Source organism: Sander lucioperca, chromosome 10 (assembly GCF_008315115.2).
Source record: "Sander lucioperca isolate FBNREF2018 chromosome 10, SLUC_FBN_1.2, whole genome shotgun sequence".
Taxonomy (NCBI): domain Eukaryota; kingdom Metazoa; phylum Chordata; class Actinopteri; order Perciformes; family Percidae; genus Sander; species Sander lucioperca.
The window spans coordinates 13,760,197-13,776,782 of NC_050182.1; the positions used below are offsets into that span (position 1 = coordinate 13,760,197).

Consider the following 16,586-nt stretch of genomic DNA (forward strand, 5'->3'; position numbering starts at 1 on the left):
GACAGCAAATAGCAGAGAAATGTCACTACCAATATTAGCAAAATTCTGACATTATCTTAGTCTAATCTTCTAATCTATCTTAGTCTTTTCTCTTAACCGGGCATGAGAACTACTGTACTTTTTCCTGATTCCAACAAAATGTAAACTTATAGAAATCTACTCATGACAGTTTAAGCATCATACAAGTACTCAGCAAAGGCAGAAAAAATAACTCATTTTCTACTAGTGGCTTGTGGATTGTTGAAATCCAAAAACCATTTTGCCAGGCAAATCGGTTTTGAGAATACAAAGGATTGTCCAGAATTTTGGTCGTCTGCCAACTTGGCTCCTACTGTTCATGTAGAGTAGAGAAACTTGTGATCAGCAGTCAAAATGTGTCATGATCGGGCTGTTGGCTGCTGCTTCTCTCTCTCACACTGTGTCACTTTTTGAGTTTGCAGTTACAGTAACAGATATTTGAAAGCCCCATCATTTAACTGTACGTTTTGGTATTACTGTATGTTTTCTATTTTCAGCTGTTTAACGTTTCCATTCAAGATGATTTGACTCATTAATGTAACAATTTGTTTCTCTTTGAGACCAGTCTTATGGTTCTTCCAGTCAGGGTTTGCATTGCATTTTGTATATTTAAATATAGTGCTGAAATGATTTGTTGATCAACAGTTGAATAACCATTTAAGGGGTACTCCAGCTGTTTAGCACTGTACTTCCATAGAGTTGGACTAAAAAAGATAAGTCCAAATTGCTGCAGCAGAGGCAGAGATATCCTGACTTTTAGTATCTAGTATAGAGAGCCGAAGCCATGACGTCAAATTTGGGTTAGCCTCTGTTCCATTAGCTTCCGTTACTCAATGCAATCTCTCATTTCTTACATCAGTCGAAATAAAGTCTGTTCCCGGGATTTACTTCCCATATTGTAAGGACAATTGACTGCAGTTACCATAAGAAGTTGAAATCATGATTTTAACTAAGAAAACAGAAACTACAGCTCAATTTTTTCAACTTTTTAGCTGTAATCTGTAAATTACAGCTTTATTTCTGTAAAGAGCTGTAGGGCCTTATCTTGCACCCAGCGCAGCGCAAAGGCCGACGCAAGTGTCTTTGCTAGTTTAAGACCGACGCAGTTGTCAATTTCCCATCCAGCGCCCACGTCGTTTAAATAGCAAATGCACCTGCGCCCATCTTTACGCCCATGGGCGTGCTGGTTTTACAGGGAGGTGTGTTCAGGTGAATTCTTGGCGTATTGCTATCTTGAGGCAGTAGGAAGTGATTGCGCCATTGACCAACAAAAACCTGGCCTAAAGTCAATAGCGCAGCATTTCATTGTTATTTTAACAGCGAATTTGTAAAATGCGCCTAGGCTCGTGCACAGCGCGCACACATTTCTCTGCAAAGCAGAGAAAGGGGAGGTAACCTTGCTCCTTATCACCTCATAAGGAGGAGATTCCAGATTGGCCCATCTGAGCTTTCATTTTCTCAAAAACAGAGCAGGATACCCAGAGCTTGGTTTACATCTATCACCATTTCTAGCCACTGGGAGACCATAGGCAGGCTAGGGGAATGCATATTAATGTTAAAAAACCTCATAAAGTGAAATTGTCATGCCATCGGACCTTTAAAAATTATTTTATTTTTTTCCCCCTGGAGTCACAGAAGATATTATACAACTGAGCCAGGATGAGTAAACTGAACTCTGGTGGAGTCCACATGTCATTTATCAATGCAAAAATGCTAAATATTTGCTCTTTTCCAGCTTCTCAAATTTGAGGGTTTGCTGTTTTATATGAATTTGGTGTTGGTCGGACAAAACAAACAATCTGTTGACACTTTCGGCTTTTCTCACAGATATTCTATATCTAAAACTGAATGATGACTCAATTAATTATAAAAACAATCAGAATCGGAAAAAGGTTTATTGCCAAGTAAGTGCTTACAAGAAATTTGCCTTGGTGGTTGGTGCATTCATAAACAAACATATTGAACATTAATATGAAATAAACAATAAACACAGAAAGAAATATATACAAACTAGCTGTTTAACATAAAAGTAAAAAAAGAAAAAAGAGGCTGAATTGACTGAACAGTTAACTTGTAGACTTTCTAAATCACATTTATTATTCATGGAAACATACCGTACTGTAGCTGTTTGCACACTGTCCACAATTTGTTCAGAAAGCAGAATGGACTTAAATAGAGAGGTCATGGTTTGCAGAAGAATGCTGCTGCTGCTGCTGCTGCTGTATGAAGTATTGAATCCTCTCACGTTAGCTGTGTTTAAAATCAGCTCTGTGCCAGCGTTCCTCAACATAATTTTCCTCTTTTGGATCGGTTTGAACAGCCACTGCAGAGCTTTAGCAGCTCAGCGAGCGACCAAGACTCGTCCAGATAAATGTTTCCACATTATTTCATCGATACAAAATGTTCTGTGCATCTAGCTACTGTAGGGAATGAAACCCCAAACCTCTTGCAGGGCTAGTGCCTTGCTTTACCTGCTGGGCTCTAGGTGACAGGAGTTATACATTACATTATGTAATGAGAGGAACAGAGGAGAGACTGCCTTGCATTTGTAGCCACAGTTCATGGATCAAAAGCAAACAGGGAGCCAACCAGCGGTCTATTATAACAAAGGCAAACATACAAAAAGCCCTGAGCGTTTCAGCGCTATTAAGACACCCACTCCCTCTCCAGCCTCCATCTCTGGCTCTTGTGCTCCCTCCCTCTCTCCATCCAACTCCCTCTTCCTCAGTGCAACTCCCCCTCACCCTCCCTCTCTTTTTACCGCTCCCCCAGATGCATTTCCTCCATTTCACTCTCTTCCTTTTTTTCCTCTATCCAGCTCTCTTTTTCTGTCATCCTGTCTTCACTCCATATAGTCTTGCACTTGCGCTGTCCCTCCTACTCCTACACGAACACTTACCCACCACCCCCATACACACACACTGTTCCTTTTACTGTTTTTTTTTTTTTTTTTTTCAACCAACCTCTTACTCATGTGTGTCTACATCCCTCCCTCCCACTCTTTTAACTCTGTCTCTCTCTCAGTTCTCTCAGAGGGTCTAAGCTGGAAGCAATTGCCACCCACACATTCCCTCTTCAGCTTTCAGCTTGACATCAGATTTACATTCACAATGAGCAAGCGCAGCATTTCACATGTTGCCTCGCACATGGCTGTACACACAAACATGTGAACATACAAACTGGTTGTCTGAACACATGAACACACATACCTGTACCGTATGGTACTGGATGTGAGATGTAAGGTTTTGTTACTTGTGTGTACATGCGGATCGTATGCTGGAATAATTAGCCAGTAAACCAGTTAGTTAATAGACAGACACGCAGTTGGCAACCAACACATAATGCCTGAGTGATGGAAAAATGTAAACATGGTTAGCAGCGTGCAGAGATGAGCTGGTATTTTATAAATTGGTATATTAAACTTTTGCCAAATCCTGTCAGAAGTACGGCATATACAGTACATCTTTCTTCTTAAGAAAAGCTTTAGGTGCATTTGATTTTTCTCCTTTTAGTGACAAAATACCGTCCAGCTTGTTCAATACGCCATATTTGGAAGCATGTTAATGCGATTTATACAGTTGGGCCACGTTCTTTAAAAGTAACTTAACGCACTAAGCTCCTGACACAGCGACAATGGCTCTGCAAAATTTGTTTTGGTGGGACATTTTCACCCTGGAAAAGAAAACGCCACAATATTAAATGAAGTTAACTTTTCACACAATACAGTAACGTGAGCTGTTTAAATTAACTGGATACATGGTTAAACATAATTTGCTGTTACCAGTGTATCGCTGTGGATACTTCGTCCACAGTTATTCTCTCATATCGGTCCCAGAACGTCCCAGTTAGATAGTAAATGCCGTAAACATATTCTTTGTAAATCCTTACAATCATTCCCTGAAAGAAGCAAGCAGTCCAATCTTTCTTCAAAACTTTCAGTATGTAGCTTGCTGGCCCGAAGGTTGTTGTTGTTTCCCGAATCAAACAGAGTTTGAAAACGGCAACACAGAGAGCTGAAGCTGAGGAACATCCGTCTTAACGTTCATCTTACGCAAGCCCAGCAAAACGCTATACAGACCGATACTCACCATTTTTGTTGACCAGTCCTCCGGCTTCAGCTTCCTAATTTGTCTTTTGAGATCCAATCCAGAATCAATATGACAAGAACTAATATTACCAGGTGTAAATGCAAAGACCTTAGATCAGAAGTCACTCCCTCGTTCACTTGTTCACTAACAGACATTCTACAGTTTACTCTGCAGTGAGCAGTAATAAGGAATGCCTCGCGTCATACAACTATATCTATATAATGGGAAGCATAGCATTATGGGATTGTTACCAGAACAAGGTGTCCATGCCATGGACACCTTTTTATGAGGGCACTATATTGTGGATGAATTTCCCACTCAGAACCTGGACAATATACAATGTCGGACAATAAATATAATACACAATACAGGAGTTATTATGGACACAGCCATAATCTCACATTGAGTCTTGTGATCTCAGTAATCTACCAGCGTGGTTTATTCCACAAGTTTTGGCGAGACTATTTTTTCCTGTTACATCTTGGATGATTCGATGTACCTGGCCATCTTTACAAACATTTCAACACAGTGATGGTAAGAATGAGCAACTTGAACAATGTTATTTCAGCACAGGGATGATTTATTAAGCAGCTAAATAAAAGAGACAAGCACATCTACCTGCCGCATTACCCCAGCCATACTGAAACGCAGCCTCTCGTGACATGATGACCTCAGCCAGTCTGCATTTGTCAAGTCTGCTTTTCAAGCCTTTACATCATCTCCAAACGATACAGTAGTTTTATAATTGCATTTTAAAAGAGGTACAACAAGTGAATCAAAAGATATTTCTAGATGTCGCCACACGTACTGGTTCAGAGCTTTGTTGAATGGCATGTTTGAAACTAAAAATGTAAGGTACCTAAGGGTTAAAAAAAAAAAAAAGTGTTGTCATGGCAACGAAATACAGAGCCTGGGTTGGTATCAAAAAGAGATTGAGTGAGAAATAGATTTAAATGAACCTATCCAGACTTTTTTTTCGTTCCAGGCCGATGCTTTTGTTAACACTTTCATAAACCATTAAAGTGAGAACACAGGTGTTGAAAAAAGACAATGACCATGCCATTTCTTTTGGGTTAATTTGTCACGCTGCTCAATAACTCCACCCATCTACCACTTCCTTTCATTTGCATAAAGACTGTGGATCAAAAGATTTATACACTGATTTTGAATGGGTCTTTGCACGCGCTGCCACCCACATTTCTCCACTCTGTGCATGTTAAGTGTAAAAAGAGGCAGGTACGGTGTGTTATGTTTGAAAAATGAATTTTGGTCTGTATTCAAATTGAAGAGTACCATTTTCCTAAATCTGCTCTTGGCGCCTACTCTTACTAAATTATAGATAATGCAGCATGTGGAGTAAATCCAGGTGCATGTTAAAAATATAGGAGATCTCCAACCCCGAGTAATGGAATTTATTCTGGGTTCAAATGTTGTAAAAAGTCTCTCTTTTGTCTATTTCCAACTATCTTACGAGGGCAAAAAGTGACAGTATTCTTTAAAATGAACAGTAGGAGGTAACCTAATGGCCTTTCATTGGCTGTAACCTGCAGCAAAACCCCAATAATGTCGTAATTGAAGCCATTTTCTTTCTGGAGTATCTCAAAGTTGAAGAAGAGAAAATGTCAGCAGGTGTAACCATCAGAGATGATTCAGCATGAAAAAGGGGTTTGTTTCGGACAAAATGTAGCAGGCAACAATCACAAATGTAAACCAATAGGATATCAGCTTTGTAGCCTAAGTTATTCGATGAGAGTGGCGAATGATCTTTGATAGTTTTGATTCAATTAAATTTAGTTTACACTCACTGTTAAATACACAAATCTAATGTATCAGTTCAGTTGTGCTTGTTGCTTAACAAACACTAAAACTGGATCTTTTATTTTGACAAAACATCTTAATTGAAGGTCCACTTACAAGCTTTTCCCGGAGCTTTCAAACATGTCTCACAGTCTTCAGCAATCCTTTATATTTCTGAGATTTTGAACTGCATATGTTTAAAAACTATGTTGAATAAGCTGTCATTTTAAATTATAATAATGTATATCTTTACAAAGAGACTCTCCTGGAACCATCACCTTATCGTGGTGGAGAGGTTTGTGTGTCCCTATGAACCTGAGGGCTGTGTTGTCTGGAGCTTTGTGCTCCTGGTAGGGTCTCCCAAGGCAAAGTGGTCTCAGGGGAGGGGCCAGACAAAGAATGGTTCAAAAACCCTATGAAAAAAACGAGGTAGAGATAGAGTGACCCTGCCCGGAGGAAGCCCGGGGCCCCCGTCTGGAGCCAGGCCCAGATGGAGGGCCCGTCAGCGAGCGCCTGGTGGCCGGGTTTGCCACGGAGCCCGGCCGGGCACAGCCCGAAAAAGCTACGTGGCACCTCTCTCTCCAACCCATGGGCCCACCACCTGTGGGAGGAACCGCTGGGGTCGGGTGCGCTGCCACATGGGTGGCAGTGAAGGTCAGGGGCCTCGACGGACCAGACCCGGGCAGCAGACGCTGGCTCTTCTCCGGAGTTGCCCAGGGTGTGAGGCGCCGGGCGGGTGTGGGGATACTCACAAGCCCCCGGCTGAGCGCCGCTACGTTGGAGTTTACCCCGGTGGACGAGAGGGTCCCCTCCCTACGCCTGCGGGTTGTGGGGGGGAAAACTCTGACTGTTGTTTGTGCGTATGCACCAAACAAGAGCTCAGAGTATTCGGCCTTCTTGGAGACCTTGAATGGAGTCCTGTATGGGGCTCCAGTGGGGGACTCCATAGTTCTGCTGGGGGACTTCAACGCGCACGTGGGAAATGATGGAGACACATGGAGAGGCGTGATTGGGAGGAACGGCCTCCCTGATCTAAACCAGAGTGGTTGTTTGTTGTTGGACTTCTGTGCTAGTCATGGATTGTCTATAACGAACACCATGTTCGAACATAGGGATGCTCATAAGTGTACTTGGTACCAGAGCACCCTAGGCCAAAGGTCAATGATCGATTTTATAATCGTTTCATCTGATCTGAGGCCGTATGTTTTGGACACTCAGGTGAAGAGAGGGGCAGAGCTGTCAACTGATCACCATCTGGTGGTGAGTTGGGTCAGAGGGTGTGGGAAGACTCTGGACAGACCTGGTAAGCCCAAACGGGTAGTGCGGGTAAATTGGGAACGTCTGGAGGAGGCCCCTGTCCGACAGACTTTCAACTCACACCTCCGGCGGAGCTTTTCGTGCATCCCTGTGGAGGCTGGGGGCATTGAACCCGAGTGGACAATGTTCAAAGTTTCCATTGCTGAAGCTGCGGCGGGGAGCTGTGGTCTTAGGGTCTTAGGTGCCTCAAGGGGCGGCAACCCACGAACACCGTGGTGGACACCGGTGGTCAGGGAAGCCGTCCGACTGAAGAAGGAGTCTTTCCGGGATATGTTATCCCAGAGGACTCCGGAGGCAGTTGCAAGGTACCGAAGGGCCCGAAGGGCTGCAGCCTCTGCCGTGAAAGAGGCAAAGCAGCGGGTGTGGGAAAAGTTCGGAGAAGACATGGAGAAGGACTTTCGGTCGGCACCAAGGTGCTTCTGGAAAACCGTTCGCCACCTCAGGAGGGGGAAGCGGGGAACCATCCAAGCTGTGTACAGTAAGGATGGGACGCTGTTGACCTCAACTGAGGAGGTAATAGGGCGGTGGAAGGAGCACTTTGAGGAACTCCTAAATCCGACTAATACGCCCTCTATGGTAGAGGCAGAGCTGGAGGATGATGGGGGATTGTCGTCAATTTCCCTGGTGGAAGTTGCTGAGGTAGTTAAACAACTCCACAGTGGCAAAGCCCCAGGGATTGATGAGATCCGTCCAGAAATGCTTAAAGCTCTGGGTGTGGAGGGGTTGTCTTGGTTGACACGCCTCTTCAACATTGCGTGGAAGTCGGGGACGGTGCCTAAGGAGTGGCAGACCGGGGGGTGGTTCCCCTTTTCAAAAAGGGGGACCAGAGGGTGTGTGCCAATTACAGGGGTATCACACTTCTCAGCCTCCCCGGTAAAGTCTACTCCAAGGTGCTGGAAAGGAGGGTTCGGTCGATAGTCGAACCTCAGGTTGAAGAGGAACAATGCGGATTCCGTCCTGGTCGTGGAACAACGGACCAGATCTTTACTCTCGCAAGGATCCTGGAGGGAGCCTGGGAGTATGCCCAACCGATCTACATGTGCTTTGTGGATCTGGAGAAGGCGTATGACCGGGTCCCCGGTCATACGCGTGAGGGTGAGGGGGTCCCTTCTCAGGGCCATCCAATCTCTGTACGACCAAAGCGAGAGCTGTGTCCGGGTTCTCGGCAGTAAGTCGGACTCGTTTCAGGTGAGAGTTGGCCTCCGCCAGGGCTGCGCTTTGTCACCAATCCTGTTTGTAGTATTTATGGACAGGATATCGAGGCGTAGTCGGGGTGGAGAGGGGTTGCAGTTTGGTGAGCTGGGGATCTCATCGCTGCTTTTTGCGGATGATGTGGTCCTGATGGCATCGTCGGCCTGTGACCTTCAGCACTCACTGGATTGGTTCGCAGCCGAGTGTGAAGCGGCTGGGATGAGGATCAGCACCTCTAAATCTGAGGCCATGGTTCTCAGCAGGAAACCGATGGAGTGCCTTCTCCAGGTAGGGAATGAGTCTTTACCCCAAGTGAAGGAGTTCAAGTACCTTGGGGTATTGTTCGCGAGTGAGGGGACAATGGAGCGGGAGATTGGTCGGAGAATCGGCGCAGCGGGTGCGGTATTACACTCAATTTATCGCACCGTTGTGACGAAAAGAGAGCTGAGCCAGAAGGCAAAGCTCTCAATCTACCGGTCAGTTTTCGTTCCTACCCTCACCTATGGTCATGAAGGCTGGGTCATGACCGAAAGAACGAGATCCAGGGTACAAGCGGCCGAAATGGGTTTCCTCAGGAGGGTGGCTGGCGTCTCCCTTAGAGATAGGGTGAGAAGCTCAGTCATCCGTGAGGAGCTCGGAGTAGAGCCGCTGCTCCTTCGCGTCGAAAGGAGCCAGTTGAGGTGGTTCGGGCATCTGGTAAGGATGCCTCCTGGGCGCCTCCCTAGGGAGGTGTTCCAGGCACGTCCAGCTGGGAGGAGGCCTCGGGGAAGACCCAGGACTAGGTGGAGGGATTATATCTCCAACCTGGCCTGGGAACGCCTCGGGATCCCCCAGTCGGAGCTGGTTAATGTGGCTCGGGAAAGGGAAGTTTGGGGTCCCCTGCTGGAGCTGCTACCCCCGCGACCCGTTACCGGATAAGCGGAAGAAGATGGATGGATGGATGGATTTACAAAGATTAATATCGTTTCTGCGTATAAACAATTTCAATAACTGATTTCATTTTTGTTTTATATTCTTTTTTTTAAGGCTGAAGTCTGTATGTAACATCTGTTCAGGGACTACAGATGGCTAATCCTGGCACATTTACAGCAATAATCAACTATGTGCACTGTCTAATAATCAAACCGGTAAATAAATAAATGAATAATATACTTTAACAGGTTACTTAGTAGTCCCAGTAGGTAGTTAATTGATGAATAACATGCACAGCTACAGATGTAGTCAGTGCCATTTGTAACAGCAGGCTTCAGTCAAACATGCACATTTTTATTGCATGTTGGCACTTCATGCAAATAAATTGCATGAAGTGCCATTATCACTTGATAGTAATCATCATAGATTTTTGTTTTGCTGGTTATGAATCACTTGATAATACATTTTTTTTCCATAAAGCCATCACATTCATTTCTCCATCTGTTTATCACAACATGACCATCCCTCCAAGTCGACTCTGAGTCGCCAGTTTAGGCCGAATATTTTGTAGTGGCTCCCGCTTTTTCTTTGTTTTAATAAATACTCAACATTATTACTGATGTGTTTTTCTTTGAGAAATATATTATGCACGGCCGCCAAATAATACTACAGCCCAGCGCACCTGCAGAGCAGCCACCCCACACTAAACAACTTCAAAGTGAACTCTGATTTGAATCATCAATGTTTAAGGGGGCAGTCCTGGTGGGTAGTCATATCACAACACATAAACTCTTTAAAACATAGAAAACTAGGTATTTCCTAGTACTCACATTCTGTACTTTTGGGGAAAAACAACAGCTGCAACCACCTAAAGCAGACAAAGACTTGGTTGATTTCCAACAGAAATCATGACCCCAATGAAACCCTCCATTGGAGGATGTAATAAAACACATGCTCTCTCTGAATCTTATGACTCCATTGGCACCAAAAGGACCTTTGTTATAACACCAGAGGGGTTATGTTGGTACACTAACTCACAGACTGCTTATTTATCGGATCTCACTGTTTAAAGCTAAACCCACAGAAATGGCGCAAATATTTATTTATTTTTACCGTGAGTCCTAAATCACCATTCTCTGCTTGGCACAATCTGCTCATCCAGGAGAAACTAATTAGTTTGGGAAACAATATATTCTGAAGAGGATCTTGATATCACTGTTCTGAGGCCTAATTGAGATGGCTGCAGTTAAGATGCATATATAATGATGGCATAACCTCCAGCCGTACAGGGCAGCCCCCATGATAATTGCTGTTAATTAACACTTCTTGCAGAGTAACAAACACCTAAGAAACTCTGAGTACGACTGTGAGCGAGTTTGCCATTATTTAACCCTATTACAAAACGCAACTTTGAGGAGATTAAAATTAACTTACTTTTCATACAATTACGATTAACTGTCAAAAGCGCTCTTGACAACTTTTAATGGAGCTAAATGTGGAGTTTTCCCCCTCTCCTGTGAATTGTCAGTTACCTTTTCATGTACGATCCCTGCTCTCTCAGATTTCATTTAGAAGACTTCTCCACCAGTCAGTCATCCAGCATACAGAGGTTGATTTGGTAGTTTTGAAGATGTGGACTTAGGCAAAACAACACGGCCATAGTTTGATGTCTTAGTTGGGTGACAAACACCTTTGTGGTCATCTTTTTCCCTCCATGCGTGGGTTGGAGAAAATGTTAGGTTTGCAGACAGAAAGACAGGCAGGCTTGCGGTGAGAAGATTGCCATTTGGACAGGTAAATGAAAGAGCGTGAAAGGAGAGAGAAAGGGGCAGCGAGGATGAAAGAGAAATACAGATTAAGGTAATGTGGAGAAGATGGAGGGTTCTAGATGTCACATATATCTGAAGGGGGAGGGAACGAGAGGACAGTATGAAAAAAGGAGAGGGTGCAAGGAGGAGAATGAAAATGAGAGAGAGAGAGAGAGAGAGAGAGATCAGGGACTGAAGAGAGGTAGAGGGATAAATGCACTTGAATTATGTAAAATAGCTGCGTGGCAGTGAAGGAGTGTGTGTGTGTGTGTGTGTGTGTGTGTGTGAGTATTAGTGTGACTGTGTGACAGAAGAGGCTGAGAGAGGGAGAGAGCAAAGGAAAGAACAAGATGGACAACATGAAGAGTCAGGGGAAGATAGGCTGCAATGCTGGAAAATGGACAAGAAGCAAACTTATATTTTAAATGAGGGTTATCATGCTGTAGATTTTTCTTTGATAAGGCCATGCAAAGGGAAAAAAGGGGGAAAAAACTAGGAAAGGAAGACAAAAGAAAATAGGGAAACAACAAGTCATGCAGAATTGTAAAGGAGGCTTTGATGATAAAAATGATTATGAGTATATATAATAGTTTCGTCTTCATCCAATGGAATTGTGCAACATGCTGTTGACTTCTTATAACTTTACATATTCAAGTCAAACACCAGAAACGTGTTTGTACTCCTTCGATAGCTGCATGTCTCTAGGGATGGCAATGTCTGTCTGAAATATCTCAACAACTATTGGATGGTTTGCCGTTCAATTTTGTGAACACATTCATGGTCCTGACAGTGTGCCTCCTGCTTTTTCATTTAGCTATAATAGTACGTCAACATTTTCACTTATCCAGTGAAACCTACCAGATGGATTGGCACAAGGTTGTGTACAGAAGGCCATGGTTCCCAGACGATGGTTCCTCTGACGTCTCCATGAGGTTTATATTTGTGGTTTTAAGTGAAATGTCTCAAGAACTGTTGGATGTATTGGCATGAAATTTGGTACAGACATGCACGTTCACCTCAGAATGAAGTGTGTAGACCTTGCTTCCATTCAATGGCAGAGTGCTATGAAGTGAAGAACAATTGAACAAAATGTTCATGTAGCTACGTCCATCACCACCGTGTCGCAGCGGATGATACTAACTAGTGGATATTTGATATTTGATGACAAAAGCCAATATGGACATCTGGTAGCCGTGGTAAAGGTGCATACCACATTCTGTACAGTAACAGTAACGTCCCTGGTTTGATTCCGCCCAGGGACCTTTGTTACATGTCATTGTAACAATGACCCCCCCCACTCTCTCTCTCTCTTTCTCTCCCCACGCATTTTCTCTGAATCTCTTTTGTCACTATCACATTTTGGCAAAATGTTAGTTTAAGCCTGCCTTTAAAGGTGGTCAGTCAGACATACCTTAGTTCCTCTGCTAATTTGCTTCACAAGTGTCGCAGTTTCATACTTGGTGGACAAACCATTTATTGATTCATCGACACGCAGTGAGATTTGTAATTCTATTCTGTGAAACATGAGGGCCATTTATGGTCATTATTTTTCTCCAAAGTCACTTTCATCATACAGTGCATGCACATTTCCCCCCCTTGAGCACAGTGATGCAGAGACAGAGCTACAGTCCTGACATTTTATTTAGTTTTTCAACATTTGGTGACAGGGCAACAGAGATGGGGAAGTGGAATACATCAACTCAGGCCTCCTGAGTTTTGTTTCCTGTGTTCTCTAACTGTACATTTACACTCTCTCCATCAACCATCAAGCGTAGGACAGGAGTTTATTCCCTTTCTGACCAATTCAGTGCATTAGGCACCGACTCACTGACGGAGGTCAATAAGTGCTTTGTTTGTTTAATGCTCGCTCCTCTCTCTCCGTGCATCTCCCAGCCCCTCCCCTCCCCCCTCGCCATAACCTGCAGACTGTTAACATTCGCCTCATCTGATGTTCAGACAGAAAATCTATCCCTCCAATAGTCTCTCCCCCTACCCTCCACGTGTTAAGGTGCATTTGAGTTTATGTGTGTGTAGCGTGTAGCAGTAGAAGCAGCAGCAGTGCAGGTGGATGGGTGTGACACAGCAAGGTTTTTCTTCTTTCTTCTTTTCTGCCTCGCTCACCTTTGACCTCTATCTAGCGCTCATATTCTTTCCTGCCCTCTTTCATTCCCTCAGGCTGACTGTCAATAACAGCTCTCCCGTAGCTGTTTATTTCCACAATGGCCCCTTCTTTCTCTCCCCACATCCTCTGGCTCTATCTGTTTCTTGGTGCCACAATTTTGTTGTTCTGCCCTCATTTTACCTTTTGATGTTTCCCTTCCGATGATGGGTATTAGAGTTTTACCTGTCGACCTTTTCTCTTTCTCTGCCTCTTAGATCATCGCGCCCGGCGGAAGAGCATAGCCACTGGGAAGCAGCCCAGCATGGAGGTCCCTCCCACTGCCCCAATTCAACCCTTCCGACAATCCGTGAGTAACCCCCACTGTTCCCAGCCTCGCTCACTGCCTCCGACCCTTTCGCTGTCCCTCCTCCCTCATCCCGCCCTAGGCCCGCCACACACCTGTGGCCACCGGGCCAGTGGCACCCCGCCTCACCCTTTCCCCCTCTCCCTGGTTGTTTCCCCATCCCTCACCTTGTGCCAGCAGCAGCAAAAGGGCACCAAGAAAGGGTCTGGCACGCCCCCCTTGCCCCGCTCGCTGCCCCTCTCCCCCTCCCTATCCTTCACGCTTCCCCACTCGCCTGCTGCCTTCTCTTCCTCCTCCTCCCCCCCCTTCTCGTATTGGGGCGGAGACTGGAGGGCTGCCAGTTCGAGTCCAGTGGCAGGAAGAACGTTTATTGCACCACTGCCCCCTGTCGAGGTATGTGACACAAACATGGCTGAAGCAGTGACACTGAAACATGGAAACATCTCACTCCTTTCACTTGTAATCTCTGAAGTCACTGTTGGCTCATATTCACAGAATTATTGGAACAGTACACTTCAAAGGGCCATACCAGTGTGTTTGCAAGTTTTAGCTCCTTAAATACAAACTGACTCTTTTCAAATGCAAAAAAAAAAAAAAAAAAAAAAAGATTTCCACCAGTTCAGGCAGCCATTGATCTCCATTCATTTGCCAATGGTACGAAACCCAATTAGCAGACTCTTGAAACATACTTGAGTTGTGTAATCTGCATTGTGTGTTGTGTGTATCTGTATACACTGTGTGTTTATCTGTATTGTGTTTTTGTGTGGTCATGCAGTTTAAGAGCTGTTTGTTTAAAAAATTTGCCACTGCGTTTTGTTAATTTGTTCGTTTGCAGAATTAAAACATCACCATAGGGACATGAAATATAGAACTTCATGAGTATGCATAGGGGAGGAGCCCCCCCCCATCACAGAAAACTCTCAAATTCAATTAAGTGTTAGCAGAAACAAACAAGACAAATTAAACAAAAAGGCGATAAAGAAAAATGAAATAAAATGCCAAAATTTATGTTATCTCCAATAGCCAATTATAATGCTAAAAAACACTTTTGTATGGATGGAAACCTGTAATGGCAGGAAATTGTAATGGTTAACTGTGATCTGAAATAAATAGGGCTTGTAGTAAATGGGTTAAAACATATGAAACACCTGGTATGATTCTTTATTGTCAACAAAGGTATATAAAATGTTCTGTCACTGTTAGTCTTCTGGGATCATCATGTCTCTGTTTTATACTAGAGACAACTTGAGACAAAGAGGGAGGAGGAGCTGGCAGCCAAACTGGCTGGCTTCTGTGGACAGAAATAATCTGTTTATTGTTTTATTCATGGCAACAGAAGATCAATCACAATTGGCACATAAAAGCGCTTAAAGGGTGCTTTGGTGTCTTATTAAGTTTGTGCAAGTGCTCTATGTTGCCCATCTCCTTTCCATTTCCATGCTGGTGTTTATACACTGTCACTCTAGCTGGAAATAGCAGGACTTGTTTGTCTCCCTTTGCAGGAAACTCGTTGCTGCCCATTCACTGTTGCTGTATACAGCTTTCATAGACTTGAACATTACAGGAGCCAAATAATCCATTAGAGTACATGTGAAGCCCTACTTTGGGTTAGCCAAAGATTTTGTGTTTCATCATTATTTCATAGTGGCTGAGATGAGTGTTGTCATATCAATATTTCAGGTCCTCTGATTGGATGAGCAAGCCTAAATGGCGGGCTGGAGTGTCGTAGTGTAAACTTAAGATGCATGCAAAACTTTCGAAAAGTCACAGGCAGCCTTTGTGATTTTGCTACATTTTGATTACTGTAAATCACCTGACACTTAGAGGCAGAAATAGACATATTGGCTAAAAAAATAATCCCTAAAAAGCACATTGCCTGGTGTAGTGGTACCTGTGTATGCCCACCTCTGGGCAGCTGGATTTACCGTATACCTCCCTAAAAATAGCCACAAATACAGTTACAGTCTTTCATGTAAGCTGCCGTGTTAACTGCCTATGAGAGACTCATTTGATCCTAAAAAGAATACTCCATTACAAAGAAAAGGCTCTCATTGAAAATGTCACTTAAGTAGAAGTATGCAAGTACCATATTATTAGTAAATTGTACTTAAGTTAACAAAAGTAACAGTACTTATAATTCAATTCTGAGTGTAACACTAGTATAAACTATATTATCAATTATTCTGCAGATTATCATATAAAATACACGTAGTGGGGTAAAAAGTACAATATGTACCTCTGAATTGTAGTAGGATAGAAGTATAAATACTCAAGTAAAATAAAGTACCTGAGTATATGTATTTTGTTACATCACACCACATTATTAAATGTGGATAGTAGCAAATGGGCTGAAACAAACTAAATGACCTCATTATTCTCCTTTTAAACTGAAATGAACTAACTTTGTGCATGCAAATGTAGCCACTGAAGATGAAGTTCCCCCCTTCACTCTATTACCTTCCTTTATTGTGGTTTATTGTGATTCAGGCTTCTCTCTCTCTCTCTCTCTCTCTCTCTCTCTCTCTCTCTCTCTCTCTCTCTCTCTGTATTGAATACTTTTACTTTTTGAGACTTAAAGTGTCAGACGGAGCGGCCAATCAAATCAGATTTAGTCATGCAGGCTATTAGCTTGGAAGCAGCAGATGGAGCCAAGTCTTTAGTCATATCCTCAAGACAGGCTTCAAAGCCATTTGACTAACGCCAGATGACGAGGTGTCATTTCCCTCCAGTCATTCTCCTACTTAATACTGCTATTATGCTATAGGTATACAAATTATATAACTGTGAGTCTTTCAGGATGCACCTGAAAGCTGAATAAGTGAAGCTTCTTTAAGCCGCAGTAGACAGAGAAACCACAAACTGATATTTCATGCATGATTTGAGCTCTAAAGTTACCTTCACAGCTTTCAGTTTAAGGTTTAGAGCATGAAACCAGCTGTGGAACTTTACATGTATGGTGTACAAGCGTAAAAATGTCATTGTTTAGGTTT

At 43.5% G+C, this 16,586-nt stretch overlaps 1 protein-coding gene across 14 annotated transcripts in view; it reads left to right on the plus strand.

Moving 5' to 3' along the window:
* syngap1b (synaptic Ras GTPase activating protein 1b) overlaps positions 1-16,586 on the plus strand; it is a 157,238-nt gene that overhangs the window by 99,822 nt on the left and 40,830 nt on the right. For 11 of the 14 annotated variants that reach the window (XM_036005888.1, XM_036005896.1, XM_036005887.1 and 8 more), the window contains one exon: positions 13,508-13,989. In XM_036005888.1, the coding sequence (XP_035861781.1) occupies positions 13,508-13,989 (482 nt within the window). The remainder of the gene's footprint in view (positions 1-13,507; positions 13,990-16,586) is intronic. The other 3 variants (XM_036005894.1, XM_031279335.2, XM_031279344.2) reach the window with 1 other exon arrangement.